General features: G+C 43.5%; 1 protein-coding gene across 1 annotated transcript in view; it reads left to right on the top strand.

The window, feature by feature from the left end:
* Positions 1 to 23,825, top strand: part of TRPC5 (transient receptor potential cation channel subfamily C member 5) — a 128,633-nt gene that overhangs the window by 84,661 nt on the left and 20,147 nt on the right. Inside the window, exons 5-6 of the mRNA XM_045881711.3 lie at positions 687 to 1,009; positions 15,805 to 16,000. Coding sequence (XP_045737667.1) covers positions 687 to 1,009; positions 15,805 to 16,000 — 519 coding nt within the window. The remainder of the gene's footprint in view (positions 1 to 686; positions 1,010 to 15,804; positions 16,001 to 23,825) is intronic.

Here is a 23,825-nt window from a genome sequence, read left to right as displayed (position 1 = left end):
ACTATAAAATACATGCCTACACCACCATGTGGAACAGTACTAAATTCACTACCTGGAAGGTTGACATGCTTTTTCTAATAATATGAAATACATTACAGACTGCTAAAATTCAGCGGAAAGCTGAGTAATGACAAGGTTGCTCTAACAGCCCCAAACTGCAAGTCAGCCAGGAAGTCAGGATGAACATTGCACACCGAGGAGGCCGAACCTATCCCTAGTCCTTCAGTAACTACAAGTTGTCCATGGTGCTCAGAAGGAAATGGGGGATTGGGGAGGTAAATCTGATTTGAAATCTCATTAGGAAGCAGAGTAATTTGTCCCCACTACCTGGAGCGTACCAATGGCGCTGTTCCAGTGACACTCCCCAATAATCTGGTAAACTCACAGTTAGAAAATGCCTGTGGATAAACCACAGGTGGTTGCTCCAGATGATTGCTCTAAAATTCATTTTTCTCTGTATATGCAGGGAATATATTTGGGTGAGAGTGGGAGGAAAAGAGTTATTAGCATCATATATTGATTGGATAGGGAGGGGAGACAAACAGTGCCATGCACAGGGCCTGTTGTATAAATGAATGCTTGATGCTTACTTTGGTAGCTTTATTTGGGTGCTAGACAGGAGAAAAGAGGAAAAAGTTTTATAAATGTTCACTGTACCTCTCATCTTGTGCACTTGTTTCTTACAGTATAATGGTTCTCGTCCAAGGGAAGAATGGGAAATGTGGCACCCGACCCTGATTGCAGAAGCACTCTTTGCAATATCCAACATCTTAAGTTCGTTGCGTCTCATATCCCTGTTCACAGCCAACTCCCACTTAGGGCCTCTGCAGATCTCTTTGGGGCGCATGCTGCTTGATATCCTCAAATTTCTCTTTATCTACTGCCTAGTACTGCTGGCTTTTGCCAATGGATTGAACCAGCTTTACTTTTATTATGAGACCAGAGCGATCGATGAGCCAAACAACTGCAAGGGAATCCGATGTGAGAAACAGAATAATGCCTTCTCCACGTAAGACCCCCCCCCCTTTGGCCTTTTTCTGCTTTCTCTTCCTTTGCTCTATTTTCAGTCCACAGCTTTATCACTGTTTCTTTCTTTTTTAAGATTTTATTTATTTTTTGACAGAGAGAGACAGCGAGAAAGGGAACACAAGCAGGGGGAGTGGGAGAGGGAGAAGCAGGCTTCCCGCCGAGCAGGGAGTTCGATGCCAGGCTTAGGACCCTGGGATCATGACCCGAGCCAAAGGCAGACGCTTAACGACTGAGCCACCCAGGCGCCCCTTTATCACTGTTTCTTGACAGTGCACACAAACCTCACTTATGGATCAACCCAAAGGGTCTGAAGACTATAGAAGATTAAGAGAGGAAGCAGTTAGGTGAGAGAGGAAAGAGACAAATACAGACATGGGCTCCCAGGAACTCATCTAAAGAGCTAGTTTTGAACGATTTTGGTAGCACCTCATATTTTTAAAGGAATTTGTGGGAAGGGAATAAATAATTCCTTACTCAAAAAAGCATCACTAACCAAGGAAATAAAAGAGCAAGGCTATTCCTCTGAACAACTGATTACCAAAGCTAATTTAACTATTCTGAATCAAGAACAAAGAAAAAGGATGGGTGCAAGAATTTCTTAATGCAGCCTGGGATATGATGATGTATAATAAGAAATATGTATTTGGCCTTCTTGTTTCTAGCACAGAGCTCCTAAAAGCCTTGGAATTTCCTAAGGGCCAAGAGTGACAAAGGTGTCTTTTGCTGTGTTAAGGAGGTGACTTTTGGACCCCCACCTAAGGATGGAGGCTGGTTGCCAGGGGAATCAACCGTGTGACTAAAGGGTTGAAACATTCAGTCCCACCCCTCAACCACCAGGGAGGGGAGAGGAGCTGAAGATTGAGTTTAATCACCAGTGGCCAATGAGTCTAATCAATCATGATTATGCAATGAAGCCTCCACAAAAACCCAAAAGATAGGTTTTGGAGAGCTTCCAGATTGGTGAACACATGGGGATTTGGGGACAATGTGGTGTCTGGAGAAGGCATGGAAGCTCTGCCCCTTTCCCCCATTAATTTGTTCTATGCATCTCTTCCACCTGGCTATTCCTGAGTTATATCCTTTTATGATAAACCAATAGTCTAGTAAGTGAAATGTTTCTCTGAGTTCTGTAAGCCACTCTAACAAATTAACTGAACCCAAAGAGAAGGCTGTGGGAACCCCTGATCTATAACCCATCAGTCAGAAGCACAGGTAACAACCTGGACTGACATTCAAAGTGGGGGAAAGAGGGTAGTCTTGTAGGGACTGAACACTTAATCCACAGAATCTAACATTATCTCCCAGTAGTGTCAGAACTGCACTGAATTACAGGACACCCAGCTGGTGTTGGAGAATCCGTGGTATGGGGGGAAATCCTCCCCACATCCAGATGTTGGGTTCAGAAGCCCTTAGTTGGCATCAGAGAAACAGAATTTGCTAAAAGAGCCCTGACTCATGGAAACGTGTGGTTTGGGAAGAGAAAGGATAAAAGGGCAGGGGATGATGAACCTTTGATCCCTGGATGGCTACCTACTTACCCACAGTATGAAACTGCAGCTGCACTGTGATCCATTACTAAAGGTAAAAATTACCAATTGAATTTAGAAATGGTGCTGTTGGAGATGAAAATTTTTCTTTTACCCTTCAAAGGTTTTTCCAGCTGGTCTAAGAATTAAATTGATATGAGACAAATAAAAAGGAGAAAATCAAATTTAATTTCGTAGGTATGAGAACCCCCCATATATGAGAGGTTCAAAGACAGAAAGGTAAAATGAGGTATATATACCATCCTGAGCTAAGGAATGGGATATAGGCCTGGGGCTTCAAACGGTGATTCACAGGACAAGAAGAACAGCAGATATTTGGCAATTAGGTGTTTGCCCTGCCATACAGATGGTCATTTAGATAAAATTTATCTCTGGTAAAAACTCTCATTTGGGGAAAAATTTCCAACTTAAATCTTCTAGGTAGTTAAAGGAGGGGCGAAAATTTCTCTTGAGCCCTCTAGGTCTTGATTACCTTCAGCTCAAAATAGTTCGCATGCCAAAATGGTATACTTTGGGGAGCCTTATTCTGAACCACTTCAGTAGTAAACCTAACTCTTAAAGAGTTAGCTCATTGGATATATAAGGAAATACAAAATAATAATAACCATGCTAAACATACAATCCCTTGGTTATTATCCATAATAGCTAAAATGAAAGTAAAAGAAAGTGCTGGGTTGGGCCTTGATGCTAAACCAAGCTCAGATTTGCGTCAGTCTGAGTTTGGGCCACTCGACTCAAAGTCACCCCCCAAGGTAAGAATTGTAGATCCCTCTAAGACCTCAGGTCACCAAGAAAGTAGTCAATGGTGGGGGAGGGCAAAATCAAGAAACTATTGAAACCAGAGAGTATAGTGTGAAAGAACTGTTTTCATTTTGTGGATCAGTATCATCAGCTTCCTGAAGACCCTTTACTAAAATAAATTATGAGAGGAACTAATTTAGGAGCTGTGCCTTTGATTTTGAATACTGTGGAGTGGAAGGGCATGTTTGGGTTGATACAGGACCCACGGCTCATGACTGAACAATTACAGATGGCTATATGTGATCCAGATACAAAGGAGGTTATTCCTAAGGGAATGACCAGGCCAGTTAACTGGATAAAAGCCACTGTAGGGTCTGTTTACCCTGAGAAGGGGGACTTCTCAATTGCCCCAAAAATGCCAAGTGGAATACCCCAGATGAAGCCGCTGACATGCTTCATATGCAAGCTACATGGAACTGGCTTTAAGATGACTGAGTTATTTGCCTGCTGAATATGCCCATTACCCAGGTCATGGTAAATGCTGTGGTTAAGGGGTCTCTTTCACACGAGCACCCCATATAACCTTACTGCTGTAAAACCAAAAAACACTCTGGGAAGCCTTTGCCAATTTGATGTCTCAGCTTTCTCTCATGGGTCTTAATAAAAACATCAGGTTAATTAACAATAGAATAGGAAAAGGCCACAAAGGTAGAAGATTTTGAACAGTTAGTAAGGAATAAGGTGAATAAAGCAAATATTGAAAGGAGCAAAACAAAGAGGAAACAGAGAAGAGTCCCAGGACTCATCCCACAGGATGGAAATCTTTAGATGGTTATTAAGAAATGAGATGAATAAAACAGACTTTGATAGAATTAAAGATTTTAGTACAACACTGCCAAAGGTTGGGAGGGCCAAAGGGACTCTGTGTTGGTCCCTCAACATTAAAGGGCCCAAGACAAGTCTACTCTATTTATCCCAGTTTGGAGAACTTTAAAAAGCCAGCAGGCAAAATTGCAATGAGAAACCTAACCAGCAATCATTTGGGGCAGTGTTTGGACAGATGAATCAAGTTAAAGATTGACAAAAAGGCCAGGGTCCCTTGGCTCAAACTCTGGCTGGGAACCCAAAGCCTTCTGCACAAGAGTGGGTAAAATGGTCAGAAGGTGGAAAAGAGAAGTTTCTGGACTCATTCATTCAGGACTCCTCCTAACTATGGTACCAAAACCCCTTGGTGACACCCTGACTCAGGCTACAATTAGATTGAGAAAATATAAAAATGTAAGGGTAGGGACGCCTGGCTGGCTCAATATATAGAATACGTGACTCTTGATCTCAGGGTCATGAGTTCAAGCCCCATGCTGGGTGTAGAGCTTACTTAAAAGGAAATAAAGGGGCACCTGGGTCGCTCAGATGGTTGGGCATCTGCCTTTGGCTCAGGTCATGATCCCAAGGTCCTGGGATCAAGCCCCACACCAGCCTGCTTCTCCCTCTCCCTCTGCCTGCTGCTTCCCCTGCTTGTACACTCAATCTCTGTCAAAAATAAATAAAATATTAGAAAAAAGAAATAAAAAAATAAAAATGTAAGGGTTGATAAGATCATGAAAGGTGGAATGTTTGAGCAGGCTTTATGTAAAAACGCTGTCTCCTTTACCTAAATGTTTTTATGGGAATGAATATTATGTCTGGCTGGGGAAAACTTCCCCTACCAAGTATTAAAAAGCCAAAGCCTGTCAATGAAATCCTAACAGAGACTGGAGGTAGGACCATAGGAGTTGATGGAATTAAGGTAAAAGTTTGTAGGAGAACTGGTACGTTTGAACAGGCTTTAGGCAAAGTGGTTGCATCCCTTCTGCCAGATTACATTGTGGGGATGGACATTATATCCAACTGGGGAGTGTTTCTCCTACCTAGTATTGTAAGACAGAAGGCATGCAAATCCACCCTTCAAGCAATATTAATTGGGCATGCTTCATAAGAACCAGTAAGATTGCCTGAGTCCACACAGTGTGGAATAGAAGCTGGAGTGCTGGGAGGAACAAATTCTCCGTGCCATAGCCCGAAGTAGAGCACAGACAGGGCTTACAATAAAAGCCTGTGAGCACCTCCCAGTGATACCCATATCCCCTTTCACAGGAGTAAGCTAGACAGTGGACAGGCTGAAGGCAAGATTAGAATCAGTTCACCTTCTGGAATTAATTTAGGGCCCCTAGCACGGATCAGAAATGTCTCCTTTTCCCACTTGGGACACAAGGAAACAGCTCATGAGTCCATGAGTCCACTGCTGTCAGACACATGGAATTTCTGTACCTTTTCTTTGTAAACTCAACGTCTACTTCTTTAGGACCTTCAAGCCTCCAAGATGGCTTTTATTTTCTGAAAATCACTGTTAGGGGAAACAAACAAGAAGAAAATAAGCACACGATAGGAAATTTGTTAGATTCCAGAAGAGGTCCTGGGCTTACCCTAGACTCAATGTCCTATAACTTGTCCATCTCAACCCCCCAGTTCTGGAAAGTGCCACTCATCACTGGTATTCAGTCATGAGAGGGTTTTAGACATTAAACTAAGATACATTTTTTTCCTCTTAACACTATAAACTAAGGCAGTTCAGTGAACTCAGATGTCCTAGAAATGTTTTCAATAACAAAGGCCAGGGGGGAAAAGGAGTTTCTGCTCACCCCCAAGTTGCACCAATAGAGAGGGGAAAAAACAATCCTATGTAGCCTACCCCTATTATTTGTTTCTAGCAGCATTTCCTAAAATGGGTTACAAATAACCACAGTTCACGGGGATGTTAAGAGACATAAATATGACTGACTTTTGGAAATACTAGGACAAATTTTAAAAGATTTCTTAACTGCGGGTCTTCTCAGAGATGTTTCATTGTGAACCCACGATGTAGGGAGAGATTACACCCAAATGTATTGGCCAGGATGACATACCAATGCACAGAGTTTGAAAAATGTTGGCTCACTTCATTGCCCATTTTCAGTACCCACCCCCTCCACTAGGCCACACCCCCTGCCTGTCTTCCCAGAACTAGGGGGAAAATCTTGCTTCGGGGAAATCAGACTCATGTGAAAGGAAAACAAGAAGCCATACGGGTTGATGAGAAGATAGTGGTTTTTTTGGTTAAGCCAACCAGGAGTGTATAACGGCAACCGGTCACCTTGATACTGCCTCTTGGCAAGGCCCTGCTTCCTCTCCTCCATTCCTCTAGAGGCAGAACTCCTATCAACCTGTTTTCAATATGAAGAGCAATTCTGTAGTAGCTTGAGCACCAGGAGGCTGCATTTGTTCACATCAAAGTGTGCAACAGAACTGAACACCTGAATGTGAGGTGACTTCCAGGAGGCCAGGTCCTCTGCCAATTACCCTTTCATGTAAACTCTGCTGAAGAAGTTTATGAAATGCCTTCTGGCAAGTTAGTATAGTCATTATTAACACCCCTGTTGCCAACTAAGATTTTGTTCCCATCACTTGCCCAGCAGGGACAATTGACAAGAATGGGTACCTGGCACACACAAAATTATACCTTGGGGCATCAGGTATAAAGAAGCATTGTCATGCTGGAGCCAAATCAGCAGTAATGTTACCTCAACTTTTCCTCTAGGTGTTGGTTTTTTTCCTCCATAGAGGTCTGACTCAGCTTTATATTTTCTTTTAAACACCTCAACTCAGGCATTTATAATACTATTTGGTCAGAGCACCAGAAAAATTCAATTTTTAAGAGAAAGAGAAAACAAGCCCATTTATATACCTAACATAAACTATACCATCGGCTTACTGTCATCCTTTTCCTTCTGATTTTCCAGAGACGCCTTGGCTATTCTTTGGCTTAAAAAAAAAAGATATCTTCCCCAGGCACACAGTTCAGGAAGACCTCACTCTCCTTGCTGACAACCACATGACGATACTATTGGCGGTTTTAAGTCTAGTATTCTATCCTGGGGACACCTGGCCTTCATTTACCACCGAGAGAAGCAACTGGAAAGGCATTAGCATTCTGAGGGCATGGGGCCTGTGACAGAAAAACGGTGGAAGTGGCAAGAAGCTAACTTGCTGGTCTTATTATCTCTTTCTAAGGTTCCAGCCCTCAATTCCAGATACCTCCTGAAAGCGCATGGCTGTGTCACGGGCGTCTCAAACACAAAAATGTCCACAGCTAAATTCCGTTATCTCCATATCCCTACCCCAAACCTATTTCCCCTTCAATTCCTCAACTTATTAAACACCAGACAGAATCTTAGGAGTCATCTAAGCCTCTTACCCTCTTCCTCATGCAACTCGTCCAGTCTCTCACCACGCCACGCCAGTTGGACTTTCTAAATATATCTTGAATTTATCCTTACGCACATGCACGCACATGCGCGCATGGGCATGCGCGCGCATGCGTGGGTGCGTGGGTGGGCGGGCGCGCGCATGCGTGGGTGGGGGGCACGCGCATGCGTGGGTGCGTGGGTGCGTGGGCGGGCACGCGCATGCGCGGGTGCCCGCCCACCCACACAGTCACCCGCATACCGGGTTCCCTGCTTTCGTCTTCTCTCTTCTCCAAACAATATCCCACCTGCCTCACAGAAGTTTCTTTGTAAATACGTCTCATCTTGTCACCACCCAGCTTCATGCCTGCCAGGTATTGAAATCTTCTCCAGTGTAAAATCCACCTCTTTACCATAACACCCAGGGTCTTGATAATGTGGACCCCACCTCTCCAGCCTCTCACTTCTCTTCCCCATAGGCAACATCTTAATCTTCCCAACTACAGGAGAGCATCTTGGACCTATGGGCCATTGCGCATCCTACGCCATTCCCTCTGCCTGCCTGGAATGCCCATCCCCACCTGGCCAGCCTGGAAAACTCTAACCCATCTTTCAAGTCTCTGCTGAAAAATCACCTGCTCTTCTAAGTCTCTTCTTACCCATTCTAACCCCACTCTCAGTTATAGGCTCCTCCTGTGTTGGTTTCCCATGGCATTCTAAGCACATCTCCATGACAATATAACTTGTATGTTAGTCATTGTTGGCTTTTTCACCCACCAGACTGAGATTACCCCACTTTAGTAAGCCTTGTACCTACCACAGAGGCCTAAGACATAATGATGTTCGACATGCCCATCCTATCCTCGATTCTAAATTTACTTTTGCACTGTCCCCCTCATATGGCTGAAGTATCTGGCCATACTGAAGATCTGAGAATCAAATATTACAACACATGCAAAGCACTTAGCACAGTGTCACTCTGCTGATCCACTTTTAGCTTGCTGTCAGAGAAAATCCTTGGCATTTCTCCTACATCCCCCATCCTGAATTTGGGCACATGGCCCAAGAGCAAAGCTCTACATTGATCCCTATTAAATTTCATCTTGTTAGTTCCAGCCCATTGCTCCATGCTGTTGAAACCTTTCTGACTCTTGATCCTGTCATCCCATCTATTAGCTATCCTTTCTAGTCTTGTGTCATCTGAAGATCTTAGAAGCTTGCTATCTATTCTTATCCAAAGCATTGACAAAAATGTCAGACGGGCTTGATATTCACTGGGTGGCATATTGGGCAGCTATTAAAATGATACACGTGAAGTTTCTATATATACACAAAAAGTAACATATCCCAAATGTGTAACTCTTTTTTTTTTAAAGATTTTATTTATTTATTTGAGAGAGACAATGAGAGACAGAGAGCACGAGAGGGAAGAGGGTCAGAGGGAGAAGCAGACTCCCTGCCGAGCAGGGAGCCCGATGCGGGACTCGATCCCGGGACTCCAGGATCATGACCTGAGCCGAAGGCAGTCACTTAACCAACTGAGCCACCCAGGCGCCCCCAAATGTGTAACTCTTAAAAACACAAAAATTAGGGGCGCCTGGGTGGCTCAGTCGTTAAGCGTCTGCCTTCGGCTCAGGTCATGATCCCAGGGTCCTGGGATCGAGCCCCGCATCGGGCTCCCTGCTCCGCGGGAAGCCTGCTTCTCCCTCTCCCACTCCCCCTGCTTGTGTTCCCTCTCTCGCTGTGTCTCTCTCTGTCAAATAAATAAAATCTTAAAAAAAAAAAAAACACAAAAATTATACATGCTGTGGTTGCAACTATGAACAACAAGATATGCCAATGGATGACAATCTATGAAGACAATAAAGAAATGTGAAGGTTAACAATAATCATAAAAGTATCTAATATTTACCAAGTGCTAGGTCTAGGCACTAGTACAAAATGAGTTTTACATGAATTAACTCATTTAATCCTCACAACCATGCTATGAGGTAGGCATTATTATTACTCGTTTTACAGATAGAGAAATTAGGGTACAAAGCAGTTAAACAGGCTGCCTCCAGTCACACAGATGATAAGTGGCCAAATCAGGATTTCAGTCCAGGCATACAAGCTGTAGTCTGTGCTTTTATCCAGGGATGCAGGTGTAAGACTGGTTTTGTGAAGTTACATAAAATTTGTTGTGTAAAGTCGCAATAATCACGAACACATGCAAAGCCATGGCAGGTCACAGCAGTGACACAGCAGTTCACTCGGGACCTCCTTGTAGACTAACTCCATTCAATTGTGGCTATTGCTACTTAATCAGTGGTGATTTCTCTACCCAGCATTCAGCCCATATTTTCCCATCTTATTTACATGGATACAAACTCAGTCCCCATCAAAGGCTCTTTATGTTTCTGGCCAGGTTTTAAAGATTGTTATTGATTGTCTCCTGCTTTCCCCCCTATTTTATGTTCATAGCCTTCCTGCTACTCTTATCACAGGATGGTACCAATTATCTGTACTTTCCTTAGTTGTGTGCTTTCCCCATCATCTAACAGATTTATTCAACAAACATGTATTCAGCAACTACTACGTGCCAGCCAATGAGGATGTTAAGATGGCATCCTTATCCTCAAGAAGTTCATAGTCTAATGAAGAACATGAGTAAACAATTAGAATAGCTGCCATTTTTAATGCTTATGCCAAACACTGTGCCCAGTGCATTATATGTGGTATCCCATGTAATAGAGAAAAGTGAGTAAGCATGTGGGCTCCAGGATCAGAAGAGCCTGGGGCAAATCCTACCTTTGTTACTTCCTACCAGTGTGACCACTCTGTGTTTTAGTTTCTCATCTGAAAAAAAAAATAACAGTAGCTATTTCACAGGGTTATTCTGAGAATCAAACATTACAAGACAAGCAAAGCACTTAGCATAGTGCCTGGCACATAATAAGGGCACAGTAAATGTTAGCAATTAGTATTTATCCTTCCAATAAACTATTTTAGAGATGAAGAAACTTGAAGTTTAAAGATTATTTAAATTTTCCAAAGTTAAATAGTTAATAGGGGAGGAGTCTAAAGTTTGCTCTTAGCTACTCCCCTATACTGTCGCTGAAGTGTGATATATGCCTTTGTAGAATCAGGCTAAGGTGCAATGGGAGAGCAAAAGAGGAGCACCTAACCCAACCTTGTAGGGAAGGAGGCAGGGCAGGACAAACAAGAGGTGGGCAGAGAAGGAGACAGGATGAGAGTGGAGGCTAGAAGTTGGGAGCATGGCAGGAGCGGAGCATTCCATCCAGAGTTAGAAGCTTATGAAATGTATGATGGAATAAGAAATGGCAAGTCTAGGGAACTGCAGAATCGGCATGTGAAATCCAGGATGACATCACTGCTTTCACCCAAGGAGGCTTTCTATTTCGGTTTATCCTCCCGTTCTTCACTGGTCTGATTTAAGTCCAGCAGGGTAAACCCTCTCCATAGTCCTTCTACCTTTTGAAAGATGAACTGCCCATCTCACAGATGAGACTTTCAGAAAGTGTCCAGAGGACTGCAGTTCTGTTCCTATCTTCATTCCACTGTGCCCCTCTTAGCTTTGTGATCTATTTGTGGATAGCTCTCAACACACTCAAGTTCCCCCTTAACCAGCTGGGATGGATTTGTCTTCCATACATTTAATATCAAGTCTTCTTGAATCTTTGTATCCTCACTTTGTGCTCCTTCTTGAGCTATCAAGTTCCATATGTTTGTTTACTCTCTGCTAAATAAAAATGGATTATTTTCTTTAAAATCACATCCTTTAAAATCAAAAAAGATATTCCTTCGACATTAGGCTTCTGGGGCTTGGTCAACATCCCTTTCCATCCCTGTGATCTGTGATGATTTTATTATGGATCTGGCCACCAGGTAATGCCCACTCCTCTAGGGAGTGGCCTTTTCCATGTAAATTCACCTGAGCCTAGAAGCCGCAGGACTTCCTACAGTGGTATCTCTAGAATGTTCTTATCTACCTCATATGTCAGTCACCCATTTTACCTGGGCGTACCTTTCAACAAGCCAGCTTCTCTTAGTGGCCAGGCCATGTTGCGACATTTTGTGCACCATACTGAAGGCATTCTCAGTATGAACTATGAAAACTGAGGAACAATCTTTTCATCTTTTTTTTTTTGTCTCTTGTACAATTATACATATAGGATCTCCCTGACTAGAATATCACCACAGTTGAAGGAAGATTTTAAATGCTTGAACTTTCACTTTTAGGGAATCTTTGTATCAGTCATTGGAACAGTTTGTAGTAAGTTCTACTCTCAAGCTTAACCGTTGCATTTTTTTTTTAAAGATTTTATTTATTTGACAGAGAGAGAGACACAGCGAGAAATGGAACAGAAGCAGGGGGAGTGGGAGTGGGAGAGGGAGAAGCAGGCTTCCTGCCGAGCAGGGAGCCCGATGTTGAGCTCAATCCCAGGACCCTGGGATTGTGACCTGAGCCGAAGGCAGATGCCCAACGACTGAGCCACACTGGCACCTCAACCATTGCATTTTTTTAATTAAAGATTCTTATTTATTTATTTGAGAGAGAGAGAGAGAGCACAAGCAGGGGCAGAGGGAGAGGGAGAAGCAGACTCCCCGCTGGGCAGGGAGCCTGACACGGGGCTCGATCCCAGGACCCTGTGATCATGACCTGAGCTGAAGGCAGACAGTTAACAGACTGAGTCACCCAGGCACCCCTTACCGTTGCAATTTTAATTGTTTACGGGGACGGGGGTAGAGGAGTGTAACACCCTCCATTCTGGACCCTGCCAACATATGGATTATATACTTGCCCTGGTTTGTGGCTTTGTTGTCTGTCATGCAATGAGCAAACATTTACTGAATGTTTCTTTTTTTTTCTTTTTAAAGATTTTATTTATTTGACAGAGAGTGACAGAGCGAGAGAGCACAAGCAGGGGGAGCAGCAGAGGGAGAGAGAGAGGCAGGCTCCCCGCTGGGCAGGGAGCCCGATGCGGGGCTCAATCCCAGGACCCTGTGGTCATGACCTGAGCTGCAGGCAGACGCTTAAGGACTGAGCCACCCAGGTGCCCCTTACTGAATGTTTTCTATACTCGAGGTCATTGAACTTCCAGAGACCCTGGTTTTTCGAACTACCATTCCGATTTGCTGCAACTCCTTTCTGTTTTTCTGAACCACACCCACCCTGGCTTCTGCTCTCCAGCTATTGGCTAGCTGCTTGTGCCATTGCTGGCCTCCCACCTGCCCTGATTTCAGATGGACCCTGCCACGTCCTGGTTGTGCCTTCTTGGTAGAACCAGACTCCTGAGCCCCATATCTTTCTCATTTTTGATCCTCTGCCTGGCTCTGTAATGCACTGTCTTGCCTGGCCCTGACTTTTAGACTCTCCTGGAAATTCGGATCCTGTGCTAAGTCTGACTTGCCATATTCTGGTTCTTGTGCCAACCTGGCCCCTGAACTCCAGGCTCTCATCTTACTTTTGATTCTCAAATGCTTCACCAACCAGCACTTATTTTCATCAAACAAAAAGCAAATTTCTTCCTTCTAGGCTAGCTCACAAGCAATGTGATGTTGAAAGAATCATGGAAGTTACCTATGATGATACAAGAAGAGCCATATAACTGGTTGAAAAGGGCCATGTGCATGTTGCCCAGACAGCCCTGAAGGAGGCTCCGTGAGAGTCAGGCCAGTGCAGACAGGGCGCAACCTTCATCAAAATGACTAATCCCACTGTGCCGCCTATTGCCCGGACAATTGTCAATGGGACTGGCGTCTTCTAGACTTTAATCCATTGATAACAGTAATAGTAAAAGTTAATAAATATCCATTCATTTATTCAACAAGTATGATCCAGTGCCTATCATGTGCCAGGTACAGAGTAGCTGTATGTCTCTGCCTTCCTAGAGCTTACATTCTAGTGGGGATGGACAGAAAATAAACACTTAAACAAGAAATTACTTCATATAATTTTAGGGAGTTTTTTATTTTTTTTATTTTTATTTTTTAAAGTTTTGAAGCCCTCACCACTGTAGGTCACAGGCAGTCGGTCTGCACTTTTGAAGATTTTATTTACAAATTTTTAGGGAGTTTTAAATGCTACAAAGAAAATTAAACGAGACGGGATGCCTGGGTGGCTCAGTCGGTTAAGCGTCTGCCTTCAGCTCATGTCATGATCCCAGGGTCCTAGAATCAAGCCCAAGGTCAGGCTCCCTCTGTTTCTCCCTCTCCCTCTGCCCCTTCCCCTGCTTGTGCTCACTCTCTCTCTCAAATAAATAAATAAAAATCTTTAAAAAAAAAAAAAAAGAACGAAAGAAAGAAAGAAGGAAGGAAGGAAAGAAAGAAGGAAAGAAAGAAAGAAAAGGGGGCGCCTGGGTGGCTCAGTCGTTAAGTGTCTGCCTTCGGCTCAGGTCACGATCCCAGAGTCCTGGGATCGAGCCCAGCATCAGGCTCCCCGCTTAGCAGGGAGTCTGCTTCTCCCTCTCCCTCTGCCCCTGCTTGTGTTCCCTCTCTCGCTGTCTCTCTCTGTGTCAAATAAATAAATAAAATCTTTAAAAAAAAAAAAAAAGAAAAGAAAAAAACTGGTGGATCTACTTTTGGTAGAGTGACCAAGGAAAGCTTCTCTGAGGAAGTGACATTTGAGTTGAGACTCCAGTTATGTTAAGGAGATGGTCATGCAAAGATATGGGGGAAGATCACTCCCAGGTAGAGGGAATCTCTAAAACATTTCCCAGATACCCCCTAAATGAACCCAAGAACAAATCCCTCTAAGCCTCTCAGAATGTATTGCACCCTAAAAACATATTTGGGGGGCACCTGGGTGGTTCAGTCAATTGGGCATCCAACTCTTAATTTCGGCTCAGGTCATGATCTCAGGGTTGTGAGATCAAGCCCCATATCCGGGCTCCGTGCTCAGCAGGGAGTCTGCTTCTCTCTCTCTCTCTGTTTTTCTTTCTTCCTCTGCCCCTCCCCCTGCTCATGCTCTCTTTCTCTAAAAATAAATAAATCTTTAAAAAAATTAAAACAACCTATTTTGAGCAATAGAAAAAGGGCATCTAATCTTAAAGTAACATTTCTTATGTTCTGCCCCTCATCTGTGAGCTTGAGAAATGGTTGATTTCTGCCACCCGGAGCTGGCTGCCTTTTATTGCTACCTGCACAGACTTCTGAATATGAGGCCAAATAAACCCTAGACACCGAAAACATACTGCAAAGTTACATATTTGGAGACTAGGAGAGGAAACAATAATTTGTGAAGCCATCTAATATAAAATAATGCAGTGGTTTGAGAAGGTGAGATGGATTTGGATTTTGAATTCTGGCTCAGCACTTAGAGCTGAGTGACCTCTGAATCTCTGCTTCCTCAGCCATAACAATAAAGTTTTTATAAGGATAATAATGATCATGTATGGAAAAGTGCTTAACATGTTTATATATAGTAAGTTCTCAGTGAGTATTAGTTGACATATCGTTTAAAATAATCTACACAGTGTGTTAATTCAAGGATCCCTAAGCTCCTCCACTGAGTTTAGCACCCCGCTGGGCCCTGTCAGAACCACAAAAGAAGTATCAGAAATGGTAACTTGTTCACATTCACTCGGCTAGCAAATGACAGAGCTGAGATTTCTAACCCAAGCCCCATATTCTTAACTACTCATTTACTGCCATTATGTAATTAGAAAGGTGATAAATCACATGGTCTCAAGATGAAAGAGAAAGTTTGGCAAAGGAAGGAGCCCTGGAAATAACTCTTAGAAAAGCATAGGCTCAGGACGCCTGGGTGGCTCAGTCGGTTAAACATCTGCCTTCGGCTCAGGTCATGATCCCGGGGTCCTGGGATCGAGCCCCGCACACATCGGGCTCCCTGCTCAGCGGGGAGCCTGCTTCTCCCTCCGCCTGCCGCTCCCCCTGCTTGTGCTCTCTCTCTCTCTCTCTGACAAATAAATAAATAAAATCTTTAAAAAAGAAAAAAGAAAAGCATAGGCTCTGTGTAGACTGAGAAGAGAGAGAAGGTATTCCAGGCGGAAGGGGAAAGCCTAAGAGACAGAAGCGGTAACAAACAAATGAGCCCACCTGATAGGTTTGCGTGGGGAAAGAGACCAAAATCATGTGACATCATACTCTCCCTGTTGGGACGTAAATCTGACAGGCCCCTTATTAAGCAGATCCCTTCACATTTTCTGTCTATTTTTCTTGCCCTTCCTAGAGTATTAACTAACCTGCTCTTCGACCTCTTTCAGGCTCTTCGAAACCCTCCAGTCTCTCTTCTGGTCTGTCTTCGGCCTTTTAAATCTCTATGTCACCAATGTGAAAGCCAGACATGAGTTCACAGAGTTTGTGGGAGCTACCATGTTTGGGACATACAACGTCATCTCCCTAGTTGTGCTGCTGAACATGCTGATTGCCATGATGAACAACTCCTACCAGCTTATTGCCGTGAGTAGCTTTGCTTGACAAGGGTGATTACTTCATTTCTGGAGTGGTCACATTGGCCTGGAGCCCACTGGAAGCTCAATGAAGCAGTGTGTCGGCATCAAGTATTTTCCATTAGCTTTCCCAGTTGTTAGAGTGAATTATTTCTCTCTAAGGCAACTCGGTTTGGACTCTGAGTCCATTGAATCTGAGTAATCTAGAAGAGGACGTTCTAGTTAACAAGACTTTCTAGTTAATAAGACTTTCCAGTTGTTAGAGTGAATTGTTTCTCTCTAAGGCAACTCGGTTCGGACTCTGAGTCCATTGAATCTCAGTAATCTAGAAGAGGACGTTCTAGTTAATAAGACTTTCTGGTAGCCTTAAAACTCTGAATCCATTTTCTTGCCTTAGGAAGGAGAGCTTGGGAGGTCTGAGCACAGTTTGTCTATAACTTGTCACTCCACTAATCTCCAGGGTGGATTGATTGAGCTGACTGGTTCTCTAGGCAGGAGGGTCTTATCTCCTTCATCACTGCAAACATGTTCCTCACAAAACTGAGCCAAAGGTTGCCAAAGACAACCTTCTCAGACAGAGAGTGACTATTTTTTGATCAAGAATATATGAGTAATTACACTCCACTGTGAGACACTCTTTAGTAGAGTCAATCACTGAATCTTTTTTTGACCATCATGCTACCATTTGGATCAGCAATATTACCCTAAACAAGAAATGGTGAAGGTACAGGACAGGGGATTGGTCCAGGCCCTGCCCTGGTTTTTGATGCCAAAGTAAATATCTAACCTTAGCGTATTTTCTTTTTTTTTTTTTTTAAAGATTTTATTTATTTATTTGAGACAGAGAGGATGAGAGAGAGCACCTGAGAGGGGGGAGGGTCAGAGGGAGAAGCAGACTCCCCGCCGAGCAGGGAGCCCGATGCGGGACTCGATCCCGGGACTCCAGGATCATGACCTGAGCCGAAGGCAGTCGCTTAACCAACTGAGCCACCCAGGCGCCCCTTAGCGTATTTTCTTATGATCTGCCTATCATATTTAGAAATGGAGTATTAGCAAAGGAGTTTTGGCTATCTGAGGTCCTGTTTAGTTGGGTACCAGTGGATTTGGATGCTTAGTTCATATTAAGATGCTAGATCACCCCCATGGGTCTATCTGTTGCTGAAAGTTTTTGCTATAACACAGAAGACAGATGAAAAGACCTGACTCTCGTCTTCCTTCATTGATGCTATTTCTCAGATTTTGTCTGCCACTGAGGAATCATTTAGCCTACAGAAAAGCAGCTTAAATTATTGGTTATATAAATAAAAGTATACACACATTTTTACACACATAGATATACACACATATTGTCCATATTTCGTGAATATTTCTGGTGATAGTGACCATCTGTGATCCATTTCTTTTTTTTTTTAAGATTTTATTTATTTATTTGAGAGAGAGAGTGAGTGAGAGAGAGCACATGAGCAGGGGCAGAGGGAGAGGAAGAGGGAGAAGCAGACTCCCCGGCTGAGCAGGGAGCCTGATGTGGGGCTCGATCCCAGGACCCTGGGATCATGACCTGAGCCGAAGGCAGATGCTTAACTAAGCGACTAAGCCACTCAGGTGCCCCTCTGTGATCCATTTCAATTAAGGACAGACCAAAGAGGAATGGGTTTATGCTGCAGCAGGAGGCTTTTAGGTTATCTATTAGGAGAAATTTCCTAACCATAAATAGCAATGAGATGTATTCTCCTAAGTGTGTTTGTAGAATCTCTCTCACTGGACAGTTTAAAGAAATCAGAATATAAAAGTATCCATTAGGATGGTTTAGATCTGAGGTACCTAGTGGAGGCATATAGTGAAAAAATATATTAGGAGTTAGAAGACCAGACCCTAGTCTTAGTCCTGTCATTTATAACTGTGACCTTGAGTAACTTACTTTCCCTTTGTAGGCCTCAGTTTCTTCATCCAAAAAGTAAGAGGGTTGAAATGGATGGTCTTTATTGAGATATAATTGACATATGGCATTGGGTAAGTTTAAGGTGTACAACGTGATGATTTGATACACTTATATATTGCAAAATGTTTATCATAATAAGGTTAGTGAACACATCCATCACCTCACATAAATGACCATTTTGATGAGAATATTTAAGATAGCAAATTTCTTAGCAACTTTCAAGTATACAATACAATATTGTGAACTAGAGTCACTATGCTGGACATTACATCCCCAGAACTTATTCAACTTCTAACTGTAAATTTGTACCCTTTGACAAATATTATCCATTTCCCCCAACCCTCAGCCCCTGGCAAGCTCCCTTCTACTCTCTGTCTCTCTGCATTTGACTCTTTTAGATTCCACGTATAACTGAGATCAGACAATACTGGCCTTCTTCAGCCTGACTTATTTGTCTTAGTATAATGCCCTCCAGTTGCATCCATCCAGGATTGCCTTCTTTCTCATGGTTGAGGAATATTCTGTTGTAGATATACACACCATATTTTCTTTTTCCATTTGTCTGTCAAGGGACAGTTAGGTTGTTTCCATGTCTGGTCTCTTGTGAACAATGCCACAGTGGACATGGGAGTGCAGATATTTCTTCAAGATGATGGTTGCCTCTTCTTTGGCTATATACCTAGAAGTGGGATCGCTGAAACATAGAATAGTTCTATTTCTAATTGTTTTGAGGACCCTCCATACTGTTTTCTATAGTGCCTGCACCAGTTTGCATTCCCACCAACAGTGCACCAGGGTTCCCTTTTCTTCACATTTGCACCACACTTGTTACCTCTTATCTTTTTTTTTTTAGTTTTCATTTTATTTTTTATTTTTTTATTTTTTTATTAACATATAATGTATTATTTGTTTCAGGGGTACAGGTCTGTGATTCATCAGTCTTATATAATACACAGTGCTCATTGCAACACATACCCTCCCCAATGTCCATCACCCAGCCACCCCATCCCTCCCACCCTTCTCCCCTCCAACAACCCTCAGTTTGTTTCCTGAGATTAAGAGCCTCTTACCGTTTATCTCCCTCTCTGGTTTCATCTTGTTTCATTTCTCCCTTCCTTCCCTTATGATCCTCTGTCTTGTTTCTCAAATTCCTCATATCAGTGAGATCATATGATACTTGTCTTTCTCTGATTGACTTATTTTGCTTAGCATAATACCGTCTAGTTCCATCCATGTTTTGCAAATGGCAAGATTTCTTTTTTTGATGGCTGCATAATATTACATTGTATATATATATACCACATCTTCTTTATCCATTCATCTGTTGATGGATATCTAGGCTCTTTCCATAGTTTGGCTATTGTGGACATTGCTGCTATAAACATTGGGGTGCACGTGCCCCTTGGGATCACTACATTTGTATCTTTGGGGTAAATACCCATTAGTGCAACTGCTGGGTCATAGGGTAGCACTATTTTCAACTGTTTGAGGAACCTCCATACTGTTTTCCAGAGTGGCTGCACCAGCTTGCCTTCCCACCAACAGTGTAGGAGGGTTCCCCTTTCTCTGCATCCCCACCAACATCTGTCGTTTCCTGACTTGTTAATTTTAGCCATTCTGACTGGTGTGAGGTGGTATCTCATTGAGGTTCTGATTTGCCATTTCCCAGATGCTGAGTGATGTTGAGCACTTTTTCATGTGTCTGTTGGCCATTTGGATGTCTTTGCAGAAATGTCTGTTCATGTCTTCTGCCCATTTCTTGATTGGATTATTTGTTGTTACCTCTTATCTTTTTGATAATAGCTGTTCTCTAACAGTTGTGACATGATAGCTCCTGGTGGTTTTGCCTTATATTACTCTGATAATTACTGATGCTGAGCAACTTTTCCTGCACCTGTTGGCCATGTCTGATGCAGTGGTCTTTAATATCCCTGCCGGTTCTGACATCCGGTGAGTCTGGATGTCTAGATGAACAGGCTAAGCTCGCAAGGTCTCTTCTAGCTCTGAAATGCTGTCCGTCTGCTGCTTTTGAAATGGAATATCACTCAATTTTATACTTCTCTCTCTCAATAGTTCGAACCCGACCAGGCCAAGAATTCTGGAATGATCTATGCTCACTCCAAGTCTGTCTGTATAAAGGGGACAGGCCTAAAATCTCAGGGGGTTATTTTTCCACTGCTATGCCTAACATCCCCTTACCCTGCCAAAGATGGCAATATTCATGCTGTGGCACTTGTCATTTTCTCCCTGGGTGTCTTGCAGCTGATCGCTCCTAATGGCAGTGGAAAACAAAGAGATTTTCTTGTCACCTAATACAGGGCTGTGGTGTCTCCCACTGAGCTCAGTGACATTTGGTAGGAAGGGTGGAAATAATCTTCTGTTTATGTGTCTTTAACATTTGGAACTGGATCCAGTGGGGTCCTGATATTGGGCAACCAGATTCTAAAAATATCTGGATCTGTCTGAGCAGTAAAGACCAGCAACTAGATTCGATTCCACTCGCCACATCCCCACTTCTGTAGTCAATGTAGTTTTTAGAAGGGCCCTCATATGGAAGAAATGTCATAAGAAGGGAAGCCACTGAGGATAAATCTCTCCTACTTCAAAAGGTATCAACAGGCTGACTCGGTCTAAGTGGAGACTCAGTTGTTGACATGCTTTATTGGGAATATGTTTAGTGTACATCCTAAGACAGGGCTCAGGAACACCAGGTAATAGCAATCCCTTGAAAGGTCAAGCTCTTTCTCAATGCTCTGCACAGGATGCAGAGCTGCTGGTGGAGTAGAGATATGGCTCTTGAGAAATTCATATTTCTATGCCAGAGGAGGCTCCACTGCAGTCATAGATAGTCAGCTTCAAGATATGGGGAAGCAAGGATCACTCCAGGCGTGTACTCTGTGGTCCCAGCCAGCATCATCAAGTGAAGCTGGCCATATTTTATATTATTATTGTTTGTGATTATCATCAATTTCCTCTTCTCCCTTTATCCTTTTCTCTCTCTCAAGCTGCTTATTTCTCTCTGTAACACTTCTTTCAACACATCCACCTTGTCACTGCTGCTCCTCGTGTGTATGCTCCCAGTTCCATCAAGTGAAGTTGCCCTTGATACCATTTTCATCAAATTCACCCTTATGAAAATATGAGGTGGGAGAGACAGACCAGTCCCACAACATTCATTTACCTTAGGACCTATTCCTGCATCCAACTCACCTACAAGGGGCATCTCTTTTGCCTGAGACGGGTCCTCACAAAACATGGGGCTTATAATGATCTGTGTGATATAGCCTCGTGCGGCAAGTTACTAAGAACCCTCAGTTTCTCTGGCTACTGTGGAGTGTTCACTCTAAAGCTGAGATTAAGTAAACAGCACTTGCCTCACTGAGCCACATCTGCTGCAAGGCTTGGGGAGAGCCCAAATACATAGAATTGATTATCTCCCTTGGGGTGGCAGCATTTGGAGGCTCAGATAATGAAGTCTCCAACTGCCAAAGACAGCTATGACCATGAAGACATTCATCAAAACAATCCCAGCACTGCAAAAACAGTAAATAAAGCCGGAAGGGGCCACCGCACACCCGGGAATGCCAAGGGTGGGGGCAGGTGGTCTTCCTGCCCACCCCCAGTCACCCGAGAACAACCTCAGACTTTCAAAGCACAGAGAAGACGACAACTCACACACTACACCCATGATTTGTAACCCACTAACCAGGCAGATAACCAACTGCTATGCACTGATATGGCACCCAGTTGTGAAGACATTGAAATATTTCCATACCAGTTGGTAAATAGCTGCCACTCCAGCTGTTCCCTCTGGGATGCCCCTAGATCACCTCACAATCCAGCAGGTGAAAGGTATTTTGCACGCCTCTGTCCCAGTGCTATTGCTGGTATACATTGATTGGTTAGTTTCTTTTTTTTAATTATTGTATTTATTGATTTGAGAGAGTGTGTGTGTGCACAAGCAGGGAAGAGAGGGAGAAGCAGGCTCCCCGCTGAGCAAGGAGCCCGACACGGGGCTCGATCCCAGGACTCTGGGATCATGACCTGAGCCGAAGGCAGACGCTTAACAGACTGAGCCACCCAGGCGCCTCCGATTGGTCGATTAAACAGTCTGAATGTCATAGTGGCAGGCAGAATCCTAAAATGCTCCCCCAGGATTTCCCACCCTAATTGTCAGGACTGTGAATATGATGAGATGGCACATTTGTGATTACATTGCATATGTGGCAAAAGAGATTTTACAGATGTAATTAAGGTTACTAATCAGGGAGATTATCCAGATGGGCCTAATCTAATCACATACGTCCTGTAAAAGCAGAGTTTTCTCCAGCTGGTAACAAGAGAAGATGTCAGAGATTCGAAGCATGAGGAGGGTTTGCTGGGCTGTTACTGGCTCTGGTAACACCACTCACCACCTCTTCCAGTTGTCCCTCCAACTCTAGGGATAAGAGGGGCTTCCTGTTGTTGCTCAGCTGAAAATTCTCTGAGCTGTCTCACTGTCCTGTTTGGCTTCTTATCTCTTCCATCATCAACATACTAATCCCTGTTTTAAATTTTCTGCTTGAAAGAACTAGAGTGATTTCCATTTGTCTGGCTGTACCCCAACCTATCCGTATGTCTCTGATTAGGTTTTTGTGGGGTTGGTTTATTAAGGACAGATGGGGCTGAGACTTGAAGGTCAAATTTGGAAAGACAGAAAAGGGGGGATAGCTTTCAGATCTCATTTCTGGCAGGGAAATAGTTTGTACATCAGCAAGGATCGGCCTGGTGTTGATTGAAGGCAACAAGGGTGTAGGAGATGGCCTCATTCTTTTCTGCCTCCTCTTCTTTGATTTCAATGGAAATATCTTCAAATGGGGGGGGCACCTGGGTGGCTCAGTCGGTTAAGTGTCTGCCTTCAGCCTAGGTCATGATCCCAGGGTCCTGGGATCAAGCCCCAGATCGGGCTCTCTGTTCAGCGGGGAGCCTGCTTCTCCCTCTCCCTCTCCATGCCACTCCCCCCTGCTTGTGCTCTCTCTCTCTCTCTCAAATAAATAAATAACATCTTTTAAAAGAAAAGTAAAAGAAAATATCTTCAAATGGGAATAATGTCCTCCCTGTGCCGATAGGGAATATGCCCCAGCAATGAAGAGAAACATATAGGGGAATCGTATTGCTAGGAGCTGGATGAGTTCAGAGCCTGCCTTTAGAAAAATAATTTTAAAAGATGAGGTCTGCTCTTATGGCTTCTCACATCCCCATTCTGTGTCTTTATACTGCTGTCCACCTGGCTCAGCATAGCACCCTGGGCTAACTGCCTTGCCTTACGTGGACCTTACCTCGGACAAGCCCTTTGCCTCCACCTCTAGGCCGGAGCTGAGCTCTTTCTCAGTCCCCTAAGGCTTAGAGAAGTCAGTAATAAGCATGCAGTGACTATCTAGCATACAGACAGCCTTTATTAATCTGATAGGCATTCAACTGTTTTCAATCTATTATCATTATAACTCCCATCAATAATAACTACCATTTATGGAGCACTTATTATATGCCAGACATGATACAAAGCACTTTTCATACATATCTTCTCATTTAATTTTTACAACCTTGTGAGGCAGGTACTATTATTAATTCAATTTGATAGGCGAGGAAACTGAGGCACAGAGCTCAAAGTGACTTACCCAAGGGCACACGCTTAATAAGGGCACTGGCAGGTGTGTCTAATCCAAAGTAATCACAATACTATACCCACCCCTTTCCCTGCCTGCATTCCAACTCCCCAGACCTGGATGCACACCCCCCCTACCCCACCCTACACCCAACCTTGGACTCCCTCAGCTTTATCCTTCTACTTGATTCACTGACTCGGACTGTCTCCTGACTTCTAATCAGAGGACTATCCTCTAAGGAGTCTTTCCCT

The sequence above is a fragment of the Mirounga angustirostris genome, unplaced genomic scaffold, assembly GCF_029215605.1.
Source record: "Mirounga angustirostris isolate CCGP_5_RB_7025 unplaced genomic scaffold, mMirAng1.0.hap1 SCAF_11, whole genome shotgun sequence".
In the NCBI taxonomy this organism is placed as follows: Eukaryota; Metazoa; Chordata; class Mammalia; order Carnivora; family Phocidae; genus Mirounga; species Mirounga angustirostris.
Note: the sequence above shows the minus strand (reverse complement) of the source record. Positions and strands in the feature narration are given on the sequence as shown.